The sequence below is a fragment of the Strix aluco genome, chromosome W (genome assembly GCF_031877795.1).
Source record: "Strix aluco isolate bStrAlu1 chromosome W, bStrAlu1.hap1, whole genome shotgun sequence".
In the NCBI taxonomy this organism is placed as follows: domain Eukaryota; kingdom Metazoa; phylum Chordata; class Aves; order Strigiformes; family Strigidae; genus Strix; species Strix aluco.
Window position 1 is genome coordinate 35,372,932 of NC_133970.1, and position 25,332 is coordinate 35,398,263.

The 25,332-nt window shown below is 44.6% G+C and overlaps 1 protein-coding gene and 1 pseudogene across 1 annotated transcript; one reads left to right on the top strand and one right to left on the bottom strand.

Annotated features, from left to right (window-relative positions):
• The window catches only part of LOC141917605 (poly(A) RNA polymerase GLD2-like), a 99,230-nt pseudogene extending 93,826 nt beyond the window's left edge, over positions 1-5,404 (top strand).
• Positions 5,405-14,497: 9,093 nt separating this feature from the next.
• On the bottom strand, positions 14,498-24,442 carry LOC141917844 (uncharacterized). The gene is given in 3 exon segments (XM_074811431.1): positions 14,498-15,207; positions 23,115-23,509; positions 23,511-24,442. Coding segments are annotated over 3 exon segments (2,037 nt in total).
• Positions 24,443-25,332: the final 890 nt, after the last annotated feature.

Genomic DNA, 25,332 nt, shown 5'->3' on the forward strand with positions numbered 1-25,332 from the left:
CAGTGCTCCAAAATGTCTACCTTCTGGCCAGTCCATGATCTCTTCCAGGATTCCTGGACGGTTGGGTTTTCCCAGTCGAGCTCGTTGCGTGATTAACGCTACCCATTTACTCCAGGTAGCACTGGTTGCATGGTGTGTAGAAGGGATGTTTCCTTTGAACATCCAATGTACTACAGGCAATCGCAGTGCCAAGAGGAGCTGTGCTTCTGTACCAACAACTTCGGAAGCGGCTCGAATCCCCTCATATGCTGCCAATATCTCCTTTTCAGTTGGAGTGTAGTGGGCTTCTGATCCTCGATATCCCCGGCTCCAAAATCCTAATGGTCGACCCCGAGTTTCACCTGGTATTTTCTGCCAGAGGCTCCATGTGAGGCCATGCTCCCCAGTGGATGTGTAAAGTACATTTTGCACATCTGGTCCTGTCCGAACGGGCCCAAGAGCTACTGCCCGAGCTATCTCCTGTTTGATGTGCTCAAAGGCTTGTTGTTGCTCAAGACCCCACTCAAAATGGTTCTTCTTTCAGGTTACTTGATAGAGAGGGCTCACCAGCTGACTGTAACCTGGAATGTGCATCCTCCAAAATCCCACAAGTCCTAAGAAAGCTTGTGTTTCCTTCTTGTTGGTCGGTGGAGACATAGCTGCTATCTTGTTGACAACCTCCATAGGCACGTGGCGGCGTCCATCTTGCTATTTTATTCCCAAGAACTGAATCTCCTGTGCTGGTCCCTTGACCTTGCTTTTCTTTATGGCAAACCCAGCTCTCAGAAGAATCTCAATTACTTTTTGTCCTTTCTTGAACACTTCTTCTGCCTTGTTGCCCCACACAATGATGTCATCGATGTACTGTAGATGTTCAGGGGCATCACCCTTTTCCAGTGCAGTTTCAATTAGTCCATGACAAATAGCGGGGCTGTGCTTCCACCCCTGGGGTAGTCGATTCCGGGTATATTGGACACCCCTCCACGTGAAAGCAAACTGTGGCCTGCACTCTTCTGCCAAAGGAATTGAAAAGAATGCATTGGCGATGTCGATTGTGGCGTACCACTTGGCTGCCTTTGACTCCAGTTCATACTGGAGCTCTAACATATCTGGTACAGCAGCACTCAGTGGTGGCGTCACTTCGTTCAGGCCACGATAGTCTACTGTCAACCTCCACCCTCCGTCAGACTTTCGCACCGGCCATATTGGGCTATTAAAAGGCGAATGTGTCTTACTGATGACACCTTGGGTCTCCAGTTGACGGATCAGTTCTTGGATGGGAGCCAGAGAGTCTCGGTTCGTGCGATACTGCCGTCGGTGCACGGTCCTCATGGCAATTGGCACCTGTTGTTCTTCAACTCGCAACAGTCCTACAACAAAAGGATCTCCTGAGAGGCCAGGCAGATTAGACAACTGTTTGACCTTCTCTGTGTTCACACTGGCCACACCAAAAGCCCATCGGTATCCTTTTGGGTCTTTGAAATACCCCCTCTTGAGGTAGTCAATGCCCAAGATACAAGGGGCTTCTGGGCCAGTTACAATGGGATGTTTTTCCCACTTGTCCCCGGTCAAGCTAACCTCGGCCTCCAGTACTGACAGTTCTTGACATCCGCCTGTCACTCCTGAGATCCAGATAGGTTCTGCCCCTCTATAACTTGATGGCATTAATGTACACTGTGCCCCGGTGTCGATTAAAGCCTGGTACTTCTGTGGATTTGATGTGCCAGGCCATCGAATCCACACTGTCCAATACACCCGATCATCCCTTTCCTCCTCCTGGCTGGAGGCAGGGGCCCTCTATTCCTGTTCTTGGTCAGAGTATTCACTGTCTGACCCTTGCCGTGCCAGGCCGGAAACTCCTTCATCAGGGCCAAGGGAGGTGGTCTCAGTCTTCCTGTATCTGGGAGATCGCTGATTACTTTCTTGCGGTTTCACACCAGCTACATTAACAACCTTCTTGGATGTCTTCTTCTTGGCAGGGGTCTTTCCTCGCAATTCATGTACACGAGCTTCCAACTTGAAGGTGGGTTGACCATCCCACTTCCTCATGTCCTCCCCCTGGTCACGCAGGAAGAATCAAAGTTCACCACATGTCATGCGCCTGGGTTTCCCTTTCCCTCTGACTGGGGTGGAAGAGAACCGATTTCTTGGGGTGCTCCTGACATCTAAGGCACTCGCCCGTAGAGATGAGGAGGTACCAAGACTCTCTTCAAAGTTCTGAAGCCAGGAAGAGACTGCCTCCACAGTTGGTGCACATCTTAGTCCTTCTCCCACATCCATTTCTGGGTAGTACATCGCAGCCAAGCCGGCAGAATACGAGGATGGTGCACCTTTAATCACCTTCCTCCACATGGCCCGTGTGCACAGGACATCCTCTGGATTTTTAGGGGCTTCATCATTATCTGGATCACTATAGATGACTTCCAGCACTGCTAATTCTCTCAGGTACTGGACACCTTCATCCGCAGTAGCCCACTTCCCTGGGGAGTTGTCCGTAAGATCTTCCTTGAAAGGATATCTTGCTTTAACACTTGAAAGGAGTCATCTCCACAGACTGCAAATTGCTCTCTCTTTTCCAATTCCCCTTTCAATTCCTCGATCTCTAGCAAGGGAACCCAGCTGTTGGGCTTCCTTACCTTCCAGCTGCTGAGCATCAGCCCCATTATCCCAGCATCGAAGCAGCCAGGCAGCAATCCGCTCACCCGGCTGGCGGCTATAGTCTTTCCGCAGATCTCGTAGTTCTGATGACGTCAGGGACCGGGTAGTTTCTGCCTCCTGTTTGAGTTCTGTTATTCCCTCTTCTGACCCCTTTGCTGAAGGACCCGCTTCTTCCTCTTCTTTCTCGTCCCTTATTAATCGAGGGTATGGGCCTGTTGTTCTCCTTGTCCACTGTTTCTTTTTTACTACTGGGGCAATCTCTGCTGTTATTGTTTTTGTTTGAGTTCCCATTTCCACCACAGTCCTTTGAGAGCACTGAACTGCAGCTCGATAAGCACAGGCCAGGCCCCAGTACAGCGCTAGGAGTTGCTGATTTTCACTGGGATAGACAAGGCACCCTTCTATCAGGTGTTGTGTCAATTTTGCGGGGTTGCTTGCCTGTTCAGGGGTAAGATCCCAGGCTACAGGAGGTGATAACCGTCCTAGGAATCTGCCCAAATCCTTCCACTCCCCCTGCCACCCAGGGACAGGCTGCCTCAGGGCACATTTTGGTATTCTCTCACCCAAAATTTGCTTTCTCTTACAACAAAAACCTACCGAGCTCCACACAGCCCACAATAGGCATTAATGAACAGTATCAAAGAGCTAACATAAGGATTAATAACTACTTCAGGAGCTTGCAGGATAAAACCACTCATGATGTTCCCAATTTCTTCCAGCATGTTCCCGAGCTTAGCAAAATAAAGATAAGCAGAGCAATAAACAAACCCGTGACCAGCACAAGAGCTTGTCGCTTACTAACTGCTATAGCTATAGCACAATTAATATAAAACTGCCGTTGTCCCGCCCCACGTTGGGCGCCAAAAAAGACTGTGGTGGTTTGACCTTGGCTAAATGCCAGGTACCCACCAAGTCACTCTGTCACTTCCCCCCGCTTTCCCCTTTTTTTCTCAACAGGGCAAAGAGGGAAAAGAAAATAAGATAGGAAAACAAAACAACCCTTGTGGGTAAAACAACAGCAGTTTTAATATAAGCAAAGCAAAGCAAAGGTCCGCGCGCGGAAGCAAAAAAAAAAGAAAACAGATTTATTCTCTACTTCCCATGAACAGGCGATGTCGGGCCTTCTCAGGAAGCAGGGCTCCAATACGCGTAGTGGTTGCCTTGGAGGACCAAGGGTGACCCCACCCCTTTCCTCCTTTCTCCCAGCTTTATACTGAGCAGACGTCATATGGTCTGGAATATCCCTTTGGTCAGTTCGGGTCAGCTGTCCTGGTTGTGTCCCCTCCCAAGATCTTGCCCACCCCGTCCCACTGTGTGGGGGGAAATGTCATAAAGAGCCTTGGTGCTGTGTAAGCACTACTCAGCAGTAGCCACACCACCAGTGTGCTATCAACACCCTGCCAGCTCCCAACATAAAACACAGCACCATGAGGGCTGCTACAGGGGAAAACCAGTTCTGGCTCAGCCAGACCCGGTACAGCATGGTATCTGAATAACCCGGCTAGAGCTCCCCCCCCCACTGCTGGGGAAACTTAACCGTATCCTGGTTAAAGCAGGACACTAAGTTATAACAACCGAATTATGCTGATGTAAAAAGTGCTAAAGCATTGAAATACTGAAGCCTGAACAACAAGCCCCAAGCTGAAGCTGCTAACTTAGTATGTAATCATTAACAAAGTTTGTAAGCTCACTAGTGAAAGATGCGGCCTAGAATATAATCAGTAGTGAGGACGAAACGCTGAGAGAATGCATCCAACTTCCCTTGTTTAGCCTTGTTCAAGGCTGAGAACCCAAGTATTTGGCCTTGTTAGAAACTCCCTTGGTCTCCCCCACCGAGCCCTGGCCAGGCTTTGGGTGGAATCCAACAGGAGAATGAAACCAGAAATTTTCCGCTCAAAACAAAGGTGCCAGCTATTCTGGCTTGCCAATCTCTAGTATATAAGGCTGGACTCACAGCGACTTTGGATGCCTCACCTATGGATGGACGCACCGCGTAGGACTTCCCACTTGCCGGGACAGGCTCTCCAAATCCTCCCTGTAACCGGGGCTGCCCAGCATCTGTGGATCTAGATGATGGTAACATATGCAAGTGGTGATGTATCTTTCTTAATCACTATTCTCTCCCTCATGTAGTAATGATTTGATGCATTACCCTGTAATTTCCTATTTGTTGCTTTAGGTGCATTATTCTGCCTTTTCTTACTGCATGTTTTCTGTATTACTCTGTTACATTATTTGGTTATCAGTAGTAAAATATGCCTACTCTTTTCACTCTGGTGTCCGAGTTTAATTGGTATTCTTAATCAACAAACCAAATATGTACATGTTTCTGTTGACACCTTTTCCACAGCAGTATGGGCCACCGCCCATTCAGGAGAGAAAAGTCGAGATGTTACCTCGCACTGGAGATCTGCCTTTGCAGCTTTAGGCATTCCTCAGCGCATTAAAACAGACAACGGTCCAGGATATGTGGCAGCCAGCACCCATGCGTTTTTACACCAATGGGGTGTATCTCATGTAACTGGCATTCCTCATTCCCCCACAGGACAAGCCATTGTTGAACGTACCCATGCTACTCTCAAGTAATTGCTTGAAAAACAAAGAGGGAGAATGCAAGGAGAGATGCCACACAGCCATCTTGCTAAAGCAATATATACTTTGAATCATCTTACCATCCCACAATATTCCAATAACCCTGTGATATTAACACATTTTTTGTCGTTACAGAGCTCGACCGAAGTATCTGTTCCTCGTGCCAAAGTCCTAGTGCGGGATCTTATATCCCGCAAGTGGGAAGGCCCATGGGACCTTGTTACTTGGGGACATGGGTATGCTTGTGTCTCTACAGATCGTGGTCCGCAATGGATACCAGCACAAAATGTGCGACCGTTTTTATCCTCCTCCTCAGAAGTATCACCTCCACAGTCTGGGTGCTACCACAACCAAAAACAAATGTCTGCGTCTAACTTGTACCCTTTGCAGGAGGCAAGGGAGGTGAATCAATATTATGGTCCGGACAAACTGTAAATGCCCTGATTGTTGCTGGAGAGGAGGCTTCCTTAACATATGGGAACCCCAGGAAAAGCTGTACAAACACAAATGGAAATGAAAATAGGAAACCTCCCTGGACAATTGTATTCAGTCATGTTTCCCCCCGTTCGTGAATATATAATAGGTATACACATTCTAAAAGGACTAACTTTAAACCTTTCTGATGGTCAGTACACTAAAGGCCTTGATTTTAAAACAAAAAAGGGGGAATTCTCAGGACACACCACATAATCAACTGGCAATGGCTTTATATACTCTTAATTTCTTAAACAGAAATCATTTTGCTTTGACAGCAGCAGAACATCATTTTAGCACCACAACAGACTCTACAATTAAACCACGGGTCTTGTATAAGGATCCCGAAGGAGGCCTGACCTGGAGAGTGGATCTGCTGGTATGGGGGAGGGGGTATGCTTGTGTTTTATCACCCACAGGTCCTCGGTGGATACCAGCAAGGAAAGTCAAGCCATATTGTGTGCTTGAAGGAGCAATCCTCCAACCCGATGCCACAGACCCCTCAATTGATGATGCAGGAATCGACACGCAGGCTACATTCCCCTAGGAACTCGTCAACTGCAGCTATTATTAGTATTTGATCATTAACGAAAGATATAGGCTTACTAGTCACTAGTGAAAGATGTAGCTTAGACAAAATGTAGTTATTAATAAGGATGAAATGCTGCAAGAATGTGTGTATTCAACTTCCTTTGTTTAGCAGTATTAAGAATTAAGAACCCAAGTGTTTAATGTTATTATAAACCCCCTTGGTTTTCCTCCCTTGAGTGGTGGCCAGGCTCTGGGTGGAACCCAACAGGAGGATGAGACCAGATGTTTCTGCTCAAAGAAAAGTGCCAGTTATTTTGGCCTGTTGATTTAGATATATGAGGCTGGACCTGCTTGCAGCGACTTTGGATGCCTCACGTACCGATGGGCACATCGCGTAGGATTTCCAATTTGCAAGGAAAGGTACTCTAAATCCTTGTTGCATCCAGGGTTCCCCAGCAATTGCGGATCTGAATGTTAGTACCCCATTAAGTAAGTGTGCTATTCTGTATTTTCCTTTTTGTTTATTTTGTAATAATTAGTCATATTCTTTAATTATTGGCAGTGAAACCAGCCTACTCTTTTCAACTGGTAACTGTAACTGCTGTATTGTTTTTAGCCTTTTGTGGAATTATTTTATGTATACTGTGTTTTTTGAAGTTTGTCTAAACCTTAATTGATAAAGCTTTGAAACAAGTCTTGCAGGTGCAGCTGTAAAACAAAGAAGGGGGAGATGTGGGAGAGAGGCAAGTCGACATCAGCCTGTCAGCTCTGCAAAGCCCCTGAGAAGCAGCCAGGCTTTGATGAGAAACAGGCCTTGGGAGAAAGATAAGAAACTGCCGAGTTGTGCCAAGGTGGCAGGGAAAAACAACGGACAGCTGCAACACTGAACTGTGGAAAAGTACTGAACTGTGAGAAGTTACCGCCGCGTGAACAGCGCGTGAACAAGAAGTTGATTGGTCTGCACAGCGCGTGTGAGAGTGGTCTTATGCTGATAGGAGAAAAGGTAGATAGCTGTCTAATTGCTAATTTGCTAATTATGAAGTAAGAGATTTAACCAGAGCATAAGTATGTACTATTTTAAGAATAAATGGTCTGTCTGCATGAAGAAAAAAACCCTCTCTGACTCGTTATTCTGGCCGCTACACAAAGTCTCTGAAGTGCCTGAACATTACCTGAGAAGCGAAGAAGAAATGGAACATGTGAGCGCTGTAGAAGACAGTCAACATGCTCCAGAACCTACTGAAAAAAAGATCTAATTAATATTATTTCAGAAGTTTATGAAATATTCAATATTCATGCTCCTAAACATATTTCTTCTGTTGATCAAGAAGAAAGTAAATACATGACAGATAAACTAGAATACTTGGAAACAAATCCTTCATTTAAAAACAAATTAGCTGATGATGGCCATAAAGCTTTAACTTCCGGAACAACCACAGAAATTTCAAAAAGCTGTGTTGGGAAAGCCTGCAAGCCATGAGCTAAAAGAATTGGTCAAAAATTATGATGTTAAGGAAACTGAAGAAACACAACAAGAAAATTCCATGTTGCCAGAAAACAATAATAATGCAGTGTTGGATCTTAATAATGGCATGGCTGTGTTACGGAGGCTCTCAAATAAACAAGCAACCACCAAAAATTAAAAATTTATTGTCAACACAGTTGACTAGCCCTCCACAAATTACAGGTTCGAATGTCTGTGAGAGGAGAACAGAACAACTTCCTAGGGTTTAACGACAACCCAAAATGCAGAACAAAGCACCACTCCCTAGTGTTTAATGACAACCCAAAATGTTCTGTCACTCACCTAACATGTGAGTGCTCTCAACCTCGAGGACCTGCTCAGGGCAGCGTCCCGACCCAAGGCCCCTCGAGGAGTTTCCTTGGGCAGCGTCCTGACCCAAGGGGAGAGTCCTCAACCGCAGTGTGCTGCTCCAGGGAAGGAGCTCAAAATGTCTCCCCCAGGGGACTCCATTTATACCCAGGCCAAATCTGATGTGTAGTCAATAATGGCTCCTATTGGCCAAAGGCCCCAACTACCGTGAAGCCCTGGGAACAGGGCTAATCAGTAGCTGCTACACTTCAGTAGCCAAGAAGCCCTATTTTCATTGGGCGGGTGCACCTGCCACAGGCCGATATGGATTTTGAAAAATATACCTTGACTGATGAGAAATCCCCAATTAAGCCACATTTTGAAAGACCAAGTTCATTGTTTCCTGTGACAGAAGATCCCAATGAACCTGTGGAAGAAGCCACACCTTTAAAGAAAGCACTGAGGTAGATACTTTGGTAGAGTTTTCCTTACTTGAGGTTCTGGATGAAGTCCTTTACAGTACTGTGAAAGGAGAAAGTAAAATGCAGTCCTATGCAGATGCTTCAAAACCTTTAACTCTGCAGAAATCAGTTGACATTATCAGTAAAAAGTTACAAATGTAGAAGATGAACAGAAGTCACCAGGGACCCTACTCTTTGATTCAGAAGGAGTGCTAGAACTATCTCTGTTGTTCCCTACCACTGTTGCTGTAGTTAATCCAGAGCTTCTAGAGGAGCCACCTGCTCTGTCGCTTTTATACAAGGACTTCTATGCAGAAGCAGTAGAAAAAAAGACAAAGGATGAGACTCCTTCTGATGAGAAAGTGGTAATTTTAATGTGTTTTTCCCTAGTACAAATTCAGACACAGATGATGGAACGGGAATATATTTTGAAATATACATTCTTAAAGATGAAATTCCAAGTAAGGCCATAGGGCCTCAAGAGGATCAGATACCAGAGGATGAGTCTTTTAGTGGAGGAATTTCAGTTCAGAGTTCAGAAGACAAACACAAGCAGGGGTCTGGTGATGTTTCATGTGTCAGAACTGAGATTCTGCCAGAAAGGGGTGTTGTGGAGAGAGAGAAAGTCCAGGTTGACAGTGACTTTCAAGCAACAATTTGTAAACCAATGCATGCCATTTCTTTTGGAAGCAAAGTAATTCTTTCAGGTGCAGGAAGTGATACCACTGAACAAAGAGAAGAAAATGTACCCTTAGAAACAACTGAGGAATTGCCAGAGCAGTCAAGTCATCAAGAGTATAGTCAACTAGTGGATTATCAGGGAGCTGCATATCAAGAAACTGGTAATAAGCAGAAAGAACAGCATGAAATAACAGCAGTGCCTCAAATGAAAAAATATGTCCCATATGCCAGGACTCCTGTTGAAGACAGTGAAGATGATCAGTATACCCAGGAAAATCTTTCACATGTCCCTACCATTCAGCAAACAGAGAAGCCAGACTTGCAAAGAGAGGACCAGCACCCTGATGTTTATGAAGATGTTGCTGAGTCAATGGACTATGATGTGATTATGCAAGAAGAACTTTTTCAAGATGTAATATCACAGAATCACAGAATCATCAAGGTTGGAAAAGACCTTGAAGATCATCTAGTCCAACCATTAACCTAACATTGACAGTTCCCAACTACACCGTATCCCTCAGCGCTATGTCAACCCGACTCTTAAACACCTCCAGGGATGGGGACTCCACCACCTCCCTGGGCAGCCCATTCCAATGACTAACAACCCATTCTGTAAAGAAATACTTCCTAATATCCAGTCTAAACCTTCCCTGGTGCAACTTGAGGCCATTACCTCTTGTCCTATCCCTTGTTACTTGGTTAAAGAGACTCATCCCCAGCTCTCTGCAACCTCCTTTCAGGTAGCTGTAGAGGGCGATGAGGTCTCCCCTCAGCCTCCTCTTCTCCAGACTAAACAACCCCAGTTCCCTCAGCCGCTCCTCGTACGACATGTGCTCCAGACCCTTCACCAGCTTCGTTGCCCTTCTTTGGACACGCTCGAGTAATTCAATGTCCTTTTTGTAGTGAGGGGCCCAAAACTGAACACAGTAATCGAGGTGCAGCCTAACCAGTGCCGAGTACAGGGGCAAGATGTCTCTGTCTCTGCTGGCCATGCTATTTTTGATACAACCACGCATCATCTGAATTCACACACAAGGAGCTATTATTTGAAGACAGGGACTCTTCTGAGCATGTTGGTGACAGTTATGAATTTGATAATGAGCCAGAGCAAAGAACACCCGTTGAGCTTGAAGATTCAGGCTTTGTGGTGATGTATCCTGAAAAATCAGCAACAAACATTCCTCAAATTGAGAACCCACAAAGAGAACTTAAGAAAACACAAGCAGACACATATTGTTACCACTGCAAATGCCCAATATCTGATATTGACAAGCTTTTTGGAGAACATAAACACCATGAAATCACAACACTAGATGTTGCTGCAACCAAGATGAAGGTAAGAATTAATTTGGGTGAGGGAAAGAGATACTGAGGCTAATTTCTCCAGGCCTCCTGTGTTGTCAGTGGAGAGACTTCAGAGAGCAGTCCAGAGGCTAAATCACAGTATCTATAAAATAAAAACTATTCCTAAACACCTGTGAGAGCTCTTGAAGGGAGACTATGTTATCATTATGGTATTCTCTAGAGTCCTAGGCTTGTTAAGCTGATATTTTGATTTGTTCAGAAGTTTGAATGACTTTGTTTATATATAGCTGTTACCAGACTTTCCATCTTTTAGTCTTCTCATCTGTGTAAGTTTGTCTGATTTTTATGTGTAGGGGATGAAATGGGAATATGGTTTCTATTAAAAGAAATTTCTAGTAACAGCAGCTCATTTCACTTGACAAGGTACAGAAACCTCCATATGTGGGGACCAGTATCATCATAAAGTGTTCCCCATCCCAGCTATGTGTTGGTTGCTCAGAGATGTTAGACTAGTTACACAGTTTACACTACACAGTTTTGTTGAAACTCCATCTTCATTTTCCGTTCAGTTCATGTTCTTCTGTGCCAGTAGTGTTTTAGCTGTAGTGCAGGTAAGAGTTTAGCAAGTCCTACTTCTTCCTCCTATTTATAAGCTGTACCACTCTTAAAAATAGATTAAAATGCTCTCCATTTCAGTAGTGTACTCCTTTGCTAGCAATACTACTGAAAATGCTTTTGTTTCTATGGAAGCTATTCTTCATTAAATTGCAGGTCTTCTTCATTAAATTGCAGGTCTTCTTGTGAAAACGGCATGCATGTGATGTCTTGCTTTTCCCATATCAGATTTGTTCATGTATAAGTATACAGATTTTCCTTTCTTGGTGACCAGCTATTTAATCTCTGTGGCAGGTGCATCCGCCCAATGAAAGCAGAGCTTCTTGGCTGCTGAAGTGTAGCAGCTCCTGGCTGCCTTTGTTCTCAGGGCTTTGCGGTAATTGGGGCCTTTGGCCAATGGGAGCCGCTATTGACTACAGGTCAGATTCGGCCTGGGTATAAATGGAGTCCCCTGGGGGAGCCATTTGGAGCTTGTCCCCTGGAGCAGCATGCTGTGGTTGAGGACTCTCCCCTTGGGTCAGGACGCTGCCCAAGGAAACTCCTCGAGGGGCCTTGGGTCGGGACGCTGCCCTGAGCAGGTCCTCGAGGTTGAGAGCCCTCACTTGTTAGGCGAGGGATAAAGAGTTTTGGGTTGCTGTTAAACCCTAGGGAGTGGGGCTTTGTTCTGCATTTTGGGTTGTTGTTAAACCCTAGGAAGTTGTTCTGTTCTCCTCTCACAGACATTCAAACCCGTAATTTATGGAGAGCTAGTTAACTGTGTTAATAATTAATTTTTTATTTTTGGTGGTTGGTTGTTTATTTGAGAGGCTCCGTAACAATTGGCGTAGTCGGCAGGATGTTGATAGAGGAGTTATTACAGAAATATAGTCCTGCCCCTTCTCCCTCAGCGATACAATGGGCGAAAGGGAGGTGGTTTGATCCGGTAGAAGTTGTGAGAAAGTTGGAACAAAGCCGGGGAAGTTGGTGGAATAGCGGAAATGAAGGAAAAATGTGCCCCATATTAGGCGCCTGCTTGATTCAGGCGCAAGATTATTTTGTAGCAGTGGAGAGAGATGCCTTAGAGGAGCAGTTGGAAATTGATCATTTAAAGATAGAATTATTACGAGAAAGGGAGAGAAGGTGGTTATTAGGAAAAAAAATGAAGTTATGCTGGCATGAGCAAAAAAGCCCCCTAGTGTTGCTCAGATTCGAAAGTTAATTACAAGTGTAGATCTTGAGGAATGGGATGGAGATATTTGGGAGAGTCTGATGAAAGCGGCTCGGCGGAAATAAAAGAATTGGAGGAAAGACATGTGCAACCTCTCATTAAAACAGAAAGGCATACAGGTCCACAAGGTGGGAATCCCCGAACCACTGTCCGCACAACCCCCTGGATGGGACCTGAGCTTGTGAGCTTCAGGATAAATATTCACGTAAACCGGGTGAAACTGAAACTGAGTATTTGTGGAGAGTTTCTTTGACGGGGGGGGATCGAATTTTGTTGAGTGATGACGAGGCAGGAGGTTTCTGTGGTCCCGGAGTGTTTTTAAGTGACGGACCAGCGGGTAACCAGTCGATAACATCTCGAGTGGCTTACTGGGCTGGGGGTGTGAACCCGAAGGAGAGGGGGGAGCCTGTTACTATTAAGGTGAAGGGACTGTCGGAGCTGTCGGAGGGAGTACAAAAGGCGGCTGGCATTCAGGCGATAGATGAGAGGGGGCGGTGCGGAATACCGCTTGCGGCGCCGGTGGATCCCAGCCACCTTAAACCTCTTATTAGAGGGCTCCCGGATGCCTTAAAGATCCATGTCCAGTCCCTCAGAGAAAGGGTGCAAAGAGCTATTGAATGCAACCAGCGAAACGCCCCCAGCCTTCATGTACATGTGTTAACGTGGGCAGAAGTGTTACATGATCTGGTTACTTATGGGCAAGAAATGGGCTGGACTGACCTGGGTGGGGGCGAAGAGGGAAGCCGGAGGGTTCGGCAAGTCAGTCGGAAACTCCCCCCTGAGCAGCCTCCTCGTAGAGAGTTTAAACCACCCAGGGATAAGTCAGGTCGGTTTTATGATTCAGGAAGGAATCATCTTTGGTGGAAGGCGTTGGCACTGGGGGTACCCCAGGCAATATTACATGGGCAATCTACTGGTAACATCTTGAAGTTGGTGCAATTGCTGGAGGGCAGAACTGAGATGAGGAGCTAGGAAATTAAAATAGGATATAGAAATCAGGCACTCAAGAAATGAAGGTATAACTTAGTTTAGAGATAAAGATGGAAGACTTAGAGATCAGGCTAGGGGCTAGAGGCCCATTAGTTAAAAGATAACTAAGATTAAATAGGATAATAGATCATAGTCGATGGGCCAGAAAGCAGAACAATATGGAAACCTTGATTAATGGAAGCTGTGAGGGAACACTTCCTGATGGAATAGGAAGACAGCCCTAAAAACTGGTCAAAACCAACCCTATGGTCCGGCCTGAGTCCAGGAGGCGACAGAGACTGCACAAGAAACCGCGGTAAAAAGTTCAACAGTGAGGAAGAGGAGCTCCTTCATCTCTGTGACCCCAGCCCACGACCACTGGGACACACTGCGCAGATGCAACTAGGAGAAGACCGGGGCAGAACATATGAAAAAGACTTTCAGGCTCATTATAATACAAAGCGGGGATAGGTCATGCATATTGACGTACGGAAATTAGACTCTATAACTTGGAAGTTATAAAGTAGGTATGTTTATTGCACGCAGATGCACGGGGGATCACTCCACCACAAACGTGCATCCCTGAAGTGGCAGGTTGCCCCATATTTATACAATGAAACAATGAATATTTAACTAACGCCTATACATATTCATTACCTGAACCCGCCTACTCCCGCTTTGTATGGTAATTAGCTTATCAGTTCTTCGCGCTTGCGCAGATTCTTCCAAAAATTGTGGGCAAGGGTCTTCAGGTCATGGGCGGTGGTCTTTGGGAGGAAGGTCGTAGGTCCTCCTCATGATGTACTTTTCACCCTTTTCCTGGAATGTGATGATCCTGCAAGCTTGCAGTGCTCTTATCAGTCTGAGCTAATAGCTAACCATTTGTTTTCCTTAAGCAAGGAGATTTATGGACGTATTTGTAACAGATGCCATCCTGCTCTCGAATTCTTGTTCCCTACAATTGATCCCTTGAGAGAGAGAGCCCCCCCCCTCTCCGTTTGGGAAAGAAAAACTGGTTTCCTCTTCCATTAATTATCCTCTTTAAGCTATGTGATTATGCGACTATATCCATAAAATATATATATAAGACATATAGTTATAATTAGCTTATTGTCCCTAGTTCTATATGGTCCCCTACATCAATCCCCCCTTTTCTATTATACTAAGTAAATTCTTTTACTTAACTAGTCTTCCTGAATGATATAAGGCATCTTACATGAGTGTTATTCTTTTAAACATTCTCCAAACCCATAGGTACAGCATAATGGTTAATATTAGTAGAATTCCTAAGCTAATTAATAAGATCACAATGGGATGTACCATAGCATTAAGAATTCCTGTTGCAGAAGGTGACCAACCAAAGAGAGTATCCAACCAGTTATGATTCCCATCCTGTTCAATTTTCTTTAAGACTTTCCTGATTCCTTCTACATCGTGATGGACCGTAAGAAGAGTTTCCTGCCCTTTTTCTTTGATCTCCTCGAGTATATGCTGTAAATCTTCATGTTTTAATAAACCTTCTATACTACTTATATTTAATCCTATGGGGACAGGAAGTATCGTCTGTGATAGGGTAAGATTGGATCTTAAGAGTTGGTGGGTAATTATTGGGGCTGAGTAACTAAAATCACATCCTGTGATGGTAGTGAAGTTACAGATAGAATAATTCGAGTATTGTATTGTTTCCTTTACTTTTCCATCTATGGTTATTGTGTCACACTTTGTTCTTAAACATGCGCATCCCTTTCCTGCATATATAATTATTGTTTTTAGATCTGCATTTGGTCGGGCCTCAAACTGACATATTTTTTGATCAGTATCTAAACAAGTATCCTGAGCTATTATAGTATTACTTTCACATAGAAAGCCTTGTTGTTCTTTCATAATACAGGACTCGAGGTCTATTGTTTGCCACTTACTGCCTTATTGGGGTCACCATTAGCCGGGGTCCTTATTTCTCCGTGCGGGAACAGAAACGACGCAACACCAATGTGATGATCAGGTCGTCCATCTCTTTTTATTATTCCTTTTCTGGTTACATTTATACTCTACTAAGTTCCGTACACGCACTCATCTATCTTCTAATAGGCTACAGGTCATCTACACACGCTGTTCACGCGCCTCTACAAGCATTTGCATTGGTTAATTGCAATTAGCACGTAAAGCCCAAAACTTGCCAAAAACTCCCTTATCTCATACCCTGTTTTGCTCAGACTTGTGTGCTTTTGCTGACCACAGGTGTTTCTCACTTATCTGCCGTCTTGTGTGTTTTTGCCAGCCTTATTTTGCTGGCCTTGTCTTCGTCCTTGCATTCTTCTGTCTGCACTAACTTTCTCCCAGCGCGGCCCAGACTCCTACATCTCCCCCTTTTTTTTATTTTATTTGCTCAACCAAACTTTGCAGCATCCTCTGCAAACATTGGAACAAGCAAGGAAGAATCAACATCAAAAGCAGCAATACCATCAATACCATCAATGCTCCTTTGACCAATGTTTGTAACCAACCTCTCAGTCCGAGATCAACGAGCCAATCTGAAAAGGGGCCATGTCCCTCTGTAATATGTTTCATGTTATGTTGCATTTTCACTAATCGTTGGTGTATGCTCTGTGAATGGTCAGACAAATTAAAGCAACACATTCCTTCAAAATCTTCACATCTATGCCCATGTGCCAATAATAAAAATCTACAGCAGCACGATTTTGCAAAGTAGCATGCCTAACACTATCAACATCAGTAAGCAGCGCACTCAGCATTTGCGAAGTTAGATTAAATTGCTTTTCACTCCAACATGCTAATCTACGTATATATTTTTGCATTTATGGCAGCCATTCCTTGCGGAAAGAAGAAAGAAGTAGCTATAACAGTGGCTAATGAAGGTAGCCACACGTTGTCGTTGCAGGTGTCGTCAAAGGTTCGAACAGATCCGCGTGATCTTATCCTTGTGCACCTGCCAACTTCGAGGAACGTTTATTCCAACACCACAGCTCCTATCCACTACCTTATTATTTTGCCTAATACATTGCAAAGCTAAGCGTTTACAAAACTCAAAACTAATTTCTGCTAAAACTCTTTGCCCAAGATCTTCAATTAGGCTTAAAGCCCTAGAAAACCGCTGTTGTTCTCTAAAACTCTAATCTGTCCTTCTGTACTAACAGCTAATCGCTGATATACTGACCTACCTATAAAATCAGACAACCAATCTGCTTCGGTAAAAGATAATCCGGTCAGCACACAAGTGACATTTATACACACTTTCCCGATCATGCGCACGTGTGACTCTCCAAGTTCTCCTGTCACACCATGCACAATGTATAAAACCCCAAGGTCGACAGTTTAGACCATGTTCCGTACTAGCTGTGTCATGTTCTTCAAGCTGTTTTATGGTGAGCGGCTGTGTTTGAATAGCCGCATAAAATGACTACAGATTCGGTAAAAGAACTTCACTGTTCGCTGGATGTAGTGACGTTAACAACGGCGTCAGGACCAAGTTCAATCGATGTTGGTGTCTCTGGAGTGCCTCGGGACGCAGGGTTGGTGTCGTCATTCTTTGCGATCCATGGTTTCACCCACTTTGCGGGGACCCATTTGGGTGGATCACTACCTGTGGAAACACAAGCATAACCTCTTCCCCAAGTTAGCAACTGCATAGGTCCCTCCCATTGCCCAGATTGAGGGGAATACAATTGCACTTGAATTTTTTGAAAAGAATAATCATGCTTGTTTGTTTGCATATGTATTCGCGCAGGCGGTTCATCTTGCCCTCCGCGTATATTAAGCCAATTTAAAACAAATAATGTTTTTGCCAATATCTCATGAGGGGAACCCCCTGTCTCCCCCTGTTTTTTCAAAATAATAAGGTGATGTTTCAATATACGATGGGCGCGCTCAACGATTGCTTGCCCAGTAGAGTTGTGTGGTACTCCATGGAGAAGCTGAATTCCCCAATGTTGTAAAAAGGCAGTGGTGGAGGCTGCCCGATATGCAGGACCATTATCAGTTTTAATTTTCTTTGGACACCCCATAACCGCAATTGCTTGCGTCCAATGTTGACGAGCTGCTGCTGCCGAGGCAGAAGCATGAGCAGAGGCCCATATAAATGAGGAACAGGTATCCACTGACACATGTAAGTAGCGAAGACGCCCAAAAGGCGGAAATACAGTGATATCAGTTTGCCAAACTCCCCGTGGCTGTAAGCCACGAGGATTCGCACCACCGTCCTGTAGCGGTGTGAGAGTGGCACAGTCTGGACAAGCAGCCACTATCGCCCGTGCTTGGGTCTTAGGGATGTTAAATTGCTTACGTAATGCAGTTGCAGACTGGTGAAAAAAGGCATGAGATTTATAGGCTTCTTGAACAATGTTATGCGTGTCTGCTAAAGCGGCAACCAACCGATCAGCTCGAGCGTTGCCTTCTACAAGACCTCCAGGGAGCCTAGTATGGCTCTTTATATGCATGATAAAAACCCGATGCGTGCGAGGATTAACAGTATTTCGTAAGTTGACAAAAGCCTGAAAAAGGGTGGGATTGTTTACATGTCCTAACAAGGCCCTTTCGATTCGTTGTACTACACCTGCCACATATAAAGAATCAGTCACAATGTTTAAATCTTGAATGTTCCAGCGGTTAAGCACAGCAATCACCGCTTTAAGCTCCAAAATCTGTACAGATGTATCGCAAACAAAACGTTCTGATTGCCATATTCCATTCTCCTTCCAAACAAATCCTGCCGTTTTGGTCTTGCTGCTGGCATCTGTAAATACTGTTAAAGCCTGTAAAGGTTGTCGACTAATGACAGGAACAGCAGTCATTGTTAAAGCAGTTTTAAATAGTGGATGCTTTGGATAATGGTTGTCAATTTGATAGGATTTGTTCATCACAGCCAGCGAGAAGGACATAGATGATTCACACATAGCCTGAATTAGGTCCAGTGCATACGGCACAACTACTCAATCCGGTTCCTTTCCAGCAATAGAAATTGCTCGCTGAACACCTTTTCGAATAATACTTGCTATCGCATCCACACGTGATGTTATTGTTCTATGTCCTCTGGCTGATAAAAATAACCATTCAATAATTCTGAGGGGATTAGACTGTTGTTCACACCATTGTCCTAAAAAAGCTGATACTTCTGACTCTGTATTATATACAAACAATTGTAATGCTTGAACAGGGTCAATATGAGCTGCAGAATTAACACTCAATTTCAGGGAAATATTATTCAGGGCGTGTTTAGCTGATGCTGTTAGAGACCTAGGTTCTTGAGGATTACAATTTCCTTGCAACAACTTAAATAAAGGCTGTAAATCTGTGTTAGTAATGCCACAAATACTGCGGATCCACTGAATATCTCCCACCAATTTCTGTAGATCATTTAATGTTTCCACTTTCTGTACTATTGATAGCTTCTGTGGCCTAACAGTAGATTCAGTTAAAGTCATCCCTAGGTATTTCCATGGCTCAGTCCCTTGTACCTTTTCAGGGGCCACAACAAGTCCCATTATATTTAGAGCTTCTATCAGTTCTTGAATCAATTCTTCAGAAATGGGTGTTTTTTGGCAAAGCAACAAATCATCCATATAGTGATACAAAATACAGTCGATATGATGTTCTCGAAAGGGTCGTAGAGCTAAATCCACATACCATTGACATATTGTGGGAGAATTTTTCATGCCCTGTGGTAACACTACCCAATGATATCTCTCAGAAGGTTTTGCTCTATTTGTAGAAGGGACAGAGAAAGCAAATTTTTCATAATCCTCTGGATGCAAAGGTATTGTAAAAAAACAATCTTTCAAATCAATAACCACAATGTCCCAGCCCTGAGGGAGCATGGATGGATTGGGTAATCCTGGCTGAAGTGCTCCCATGTCCTGCAGAACTGCATTAACTGCTCGCAGATCTTGTAACAGTCTCCATTTTCCAGACTTCTTTTTGATGGTAAACACAGGTGTATTCCACGGACTGGTAGAAGGGACAAGGTGTCCAGCATTTAATTGTTCTTGCACGAGATCCCTTAAGTGAGCGAGCTTCTCAGTTGGTAGCGGCCATTGCTCCACCCATACAGGAGTATTAGTTAACCAGCTCAGTTTTAAAACAGGACGGGGGTCGCTCGCTACAATGGCTGCCCCTAAAAAGGTGTTTGTAATACACATCCCCACTGAGACAAGACATCTCGCCCTAATAACCAGAGTGTCGTATGCAGTACATATGGTTTCACTTGTGCTCTGAGACCTTCTTTGTCCTCTATAATGGTAACAAAATGTGCACTTTGCTGTGTAGGGGATGCTCCTCCAATTCCTACAACCATGTTGGATGCCATAATCAAAGGCCAAGAAGGTGGCCATGCAGCATATGGTATAATGGTGACATCGGCTCCAGTGTCAAGCATGACTTGTTCAGAGCGGATCTTAACTCCATCATTCCCAAGTATTGTGACTGTTCTCATAGGCTTATTGTTGGTGATCAATTGTGAAAAGGCAACAGTCACTGGTCCAGTAGACCCAAATCCTTGATCGCCTCTTTCGCGATCTTGACTCTTAATAACATGTGCTCGAAACGGAATTAATTGAGCAATACGGTCACCTTTATGCAATGTGGCTGGAGGGTTTAGAATTCTCACCATTATCCCAATTTGTCCAGTATAATCAGAATCAATTAATCCAGGAATAATCATAATTCCTTGCTTCGATGCCGAGGATCGTCCTATCAATGATGCACTAAGTCCATGTCCTAACGGTCCTGTAACTGCGGAAGGAACTACATGCACTGAATCATCTACTATTGTGATGTCGACTCCCACGGCCAAATCGAGGCCTGCACTTCCTCGGGTGGCTGCTGAGAGCTCGTCAAGGCAGCCACCACTTGGGGGAATTTGAGTGTCTTGGCGCCCCCCGGAAAGGCGCTCTGCGAGGAGTTTCCCAACAAGGGGCTCCCGTCTTTCTTGAATTTTGATTGACACTCGCTGGCCTTATGCCCAAATTTATCACATGGGTTACAGGTACCGGCAAATGGCTCTGTTATGGTAGCTTTCTTTGCCTGAGGACATTGTCGCTTAAAATGATCAGGTTTACCACATAAAAAACATCCTTCCTTTTTCCTAGCATTTTTAAGTCTAGGATCTCCTTTTCCCTGACTTGTAACAGGTCTTAAAGCTGCAGCAAGGGCTCTTGCGTGGATAGTAGCCTTTTCTTGCTCTTCCAATAATGGTGGCAATCGTGAACATGCCTCAACCATCTGTGTCAGGCTAGCACCTCGTGGGAGACTGGCAATCACTTGTTGGCATCTTTGATTTGCATTTTGATATGCCAAATCTTTCCCCACTGCTGTTTTAGCATCAGGTGTAAGATTAGGTGCAGTATCCAGTGCCTCTTTCAATCGATCAATAAATTGCATATATGGCTCCTCTGGCTTTTGCTTCACTTGATGATAAGGCAGTCTCGGTTTTCCAATTTGAGGCAGCTCTTGAAGTGCCTCTAAGGCCAGTGCCTGAGAGTGTTGTGTTATACGAGGGTGCAAGGCTGCCTGTGCTGCTCCATTACAATACTGTCCTGTCCCCATAAGTTGATCAAGTGTAGCAAATCTTAAAGGATCATGTCCATCCAACTGATGGAGGTTGTTTACCATTGAAATCTCACATTTTTCCTGCCATCTATCTTTAAACATCATAAAAGCAGTAGGGGGAAGAATAATCTCCAAAAGTGCTCTGATATCAGTTGGCACTAAATCTTGATTGCGAAAAAAGGATTGTATCACGGTCATAACTTGTTTGTTATCATACACAAAGTCCATGACTGTTCTTTGTAACTGAGTCACAGTCTTCCAGTCAAATGGATGCCACACCCGCTGGTTCCCTTGCACGACAACTGGCATTGCCATGACACTAGGTGGCAGCATCTGCCCTTCTATAACTGCATGTTCAATCACCCCCTTCCATCTCTGCCCCACAGTATAATTAGGGTCCTGTGGGGGGGGCGGATCAGGCGCGGAAGGACCGGATGCCGAAGAAGCGGCATTGTTTTCAGGTCCTTTTCTTTCGTCTTTGCCCTGCAGCCATCCAGCAACCCGTTTTAATGGAGTCGTTGAACTAACTTCCCCTTCTCCGTTCTCTACCTGTTTATATTTTGCGTATGCTCGCCGTTCCTTTGATGTAAGCCCATTTCCAAATTTACCTCTCAGATAACTATCCGCCTCTTCTGGAGTCATCTCTCCGTCCTCTGACAGCTGCATTACCCAAGCTCTGGCTCTTTTTTCCTTCTCTCTCAATTCCTCCTCAGTAATCTGAGTCTCTTGTGGGGGTCTCTCAGAATTATTTTGCCCACTGGGCGCACCCTTAGCTTCTGGCGCACAGACGCTCTCTTCGACTGCTTTCAAACCATCCCTTATGGCTTGATGAGCCTTTCTATACGCCTCACGAATAGCCTGTTTGGCTGACCCACGATCTAGCCGTTGCATTTCATCCAAAAGGTCAGACATTGCTTTCTCTTGTTCTTTTAACAGACTAGCAAGCTGTTCAGAATGAGGTTTAGGATAGACTGCCCGAGACGACTCATCATCCACCTCCATAGGGAGCGGCACTTTAACTGGGTCTATGGAATTTGACAAAGTACCAGGAGGAGGTGAACCAGGCAAAGGTGGGGCAGAGGGCATTGTTGGCGGCACCCAGGGTTCGATCTCAATCCTAGGACCTGCCCAAAATTCCCTTTCTGACACGGGACACACAACTTTAGAGGACTCAGGCACACCATCAAATAACAAGTTCTTTTCCTCCTTCTCTTTCTCCTCCTTGTCACTCTCCTTCCACTCAGCGGCAGCAATCGCGCGAGCAGCGGCAGCAGCAACACAAGCCCGACCTTTCATTGCTTCCAATATCACTCGCACCTTTCGATAAGTAGGTGCTAATTTTCTCGCTTCCTTTTTCCCTGCTTGAATCGATTCCCACAAATCAGTCCCAATAGATTTCCAAACTTCTTCATCATACAACTGATCAGTATTAGTGATTAATGTCCTACGTCTACACCAGAGAAGCAGTGTGGCTAAATCCCCTTCCTTGAGATCCACCTCTGTCTCCTCTGCGAGCTGCATCAAACTTCGAACTGCAGCCTTTTCTGTCGCTGATGCAGCGAGCCCCATGCTGTCGGTATCTAAGCCCCTACTTTCCCTGCTTAGCGCGGATCCACTCCTGCCTCTCTCGGGCAGCCCGGCTTACCTCCGATAACGCCGGCCGACAGCCCCCGCCTTCCTCCGGCTTCTGTTCAGGCGATTCTATCAGAATCAGCAACAATTCTATCACGTCGTAAATCACGTCGATAGTAAATCACTCACATTGATAGCAGGTCACATCGGCATGCCGACACGTCAGCACTTTGGCACGTTGGCACGTCGGGGTCACCATTTATTGGGGTCACCATTAGCCGGGGTCCTTATTTCTCTGTGCGGGAACAGAAACGACGCAACACCAATGTGATGATCAGGTCGTCCATCTTTTTTTTATTCCAATCCTGGTTACATTTATATTCTACTAAGTTCTGTACACGCACTCATCTATCTTCTAATAGGCTACAGGTCATCTACACGCGCTGTTCACGTGCCTCTACAAGCATTTGCATTGGTTAATTGCAATTAGCACGTAAAGCCCAAAACTTGCCAAAAACTCCCTTATCTCATACCCTGTTTTGCTCAGACTTGTGTGCTTTTGCTGACCACAGGTGTTTCTCACTTATCTGCTATCTTGTGTGTTTTTGCCAGCCTTATTTTGCTGGCCTTGTCTTCGTCCTTGCATTCTTCTGTCTGCACTAACTTTCTCCCAGCGCGGCCCAGACTCCTACACTGCCTGTCTTCCTGGCCCAAGTTCTATGTTCAAAGGGATACAGCAGAGTCCCATTATGGTTGATCCCAAGGGCCGCAATGGGGTGTATGGTAGTTATTATTGCATCATATATTGTTAATACAAAAGCTGTAACTGTATGTGTGTTGGGGTCATAAGTGAAGTTGACCATATTCCACCATGATTGTAGCTTTCTTTCTACTTCTGTAGCACTATCCCAAACCATCTTTCGGATTTCCGTAGGAAATATGCCTTCCTCTCCTTCTCTTATTATGGATGCTGCTACTGATTGCATCCATAGTTGGGCTTGGATGCAGCTTAGAGCTAGGGCAACATCATCTTGTAACCCACCCAATGCTTTAGTAATAAGTTGATGGTCTTCTATGTTTATTTGTTCCCATTACTTTTGATACTAACCATTGATGTGCCCCTAATGCTAGTAATGAGGACCTTAATGGTTGTTGTAGTTTTGATAAATCTGCTGTGGTAGCTGTTAGTTTATTCATTATTACTTCTGAGTCTATTGAATTTAACACTCCAAGCCCTGTTCCTAACATTCCGGTTACGTCTCTTATTATTCGGCTCTGATAGATGCTTCCCCTCTTCCTTAACCAAGTTGTCCATCCCTCATATGAGGTTTGTAAGAAGGGGGAACAAAGTGGTTTTATGTCAGAAACATTGACCAGCATCTGTAACTCTATTCTTTTAAGAGACCATTCTGGGTTAAATAATACTTGTTGTTGTCCTGTGTTTTTGATTACATATGGGCCAATTTTATAGATGTTGGGCTCAAGCTTTTCAGTAGTTGTTGGAAAGGTGACTGGTGCAGCTGTAAAAGTAACTGGTGCAGTTGTCACTGCGTTGGTTATCATTTTGAATTTAAAAGACAGTCCTATGCTGTTCTTGGCCCAGAGACATACCACAGAGATTGGTCGGGCCAAAGTGAAATTGTACCAACAGTCCGATTTTGTTGTAACACAGACTTGCTTCTGTTTTTTTGATGTCTCAATCTCAGTTACTGTGATTTGAGTTGCTGACCAGTGGGTAGATTCATCAATTGCTCTGCACCCTACTTTGATTTCTTGTCCCAATGTTCCCCACAATTGTGGAACTCCATCGGTGTTATTCCAGTTCCATTCATCTCTTGAGTACACTTTTATCCCCTGCATAACTACAGTAGCCAGATTTAAGTTTTTCTTAATATTGTGCATTCCCATACTTCCAGTATGCCCAATGTAAGCATGGGACCATGGCCATTCATCGAACTTGTGATTATGTATTAGAGGTAAGATACACAGGAGGGTTATCAGTCTTATTGTAACATTATTGGTCATTTTGGCATCCATGTAATGGACCTCACCAATGGTAGATTGGGCGGGGATTGGCTACTGGTCTAATCTTTTGTTTGATATTGTTTGATGTGGTGTCCCTCCCATAGGGTGGGTCCACAATCGCTTTTGGTTCACTTACTTGTTATCCACATTGTTCCTATTCTCACTTATCTGAACAAGTTTAAGTTTCATTCCTTTGTTATCTGGAGTTACTTTCCATGAGGTTGCAGGGGCTTTCTTAATCCGGGTATGATGAATCCAGGAGTTCTGTCCTTCAACCTTGATTGCCGTGTAGGTGGTGAGGAGGACTTGAAAAGGTCCGGTCCACTGTGGTTCCAGGGTCTTTTCTGTAAAAGACTTAACATATACATAGTCCCCTGGTTGTATATTATGAACAGGCCTGTCCAGACCCCTACTGCGTGTTCCCATTATGTGTTTTTCAATTCTTTTAAATTGTTTGTTTAGTGCCACCATATAGGAAGTCATTATTTCTTCACCAATTTGTGTGGAAGTTCCTTTTTGTACCCCATAGGGCCGACCATATAAGATTTTGAATGGACTAAGCCCTTCTCTTGCTCTTGGTCTGGTTCGTATTCGTATAAGAGCCAGTGGTAAAGACTGAGGCCAAGTTAGATTTGCTTCCTGACCTAATTTGACAATCTGTTGCTTGATTAGGTGATTCATTTTCTCCACTTGGCCACTTGATTGTGGTTGGTATGGCGTGTGTAATTGCCAATCTATTCCTAGATGGTGGCTAGTCTGTTGTATTATTTTGGACACAAAATCTGGTCCTCTATCCGAGGACATTACTGCTGGGACTCCGAACCTGGGTATTATTTCTTGGAGCAGAATTTTAGTTACTTCCCGGGCTTTAGCAGTTCTGCATGGGAAGG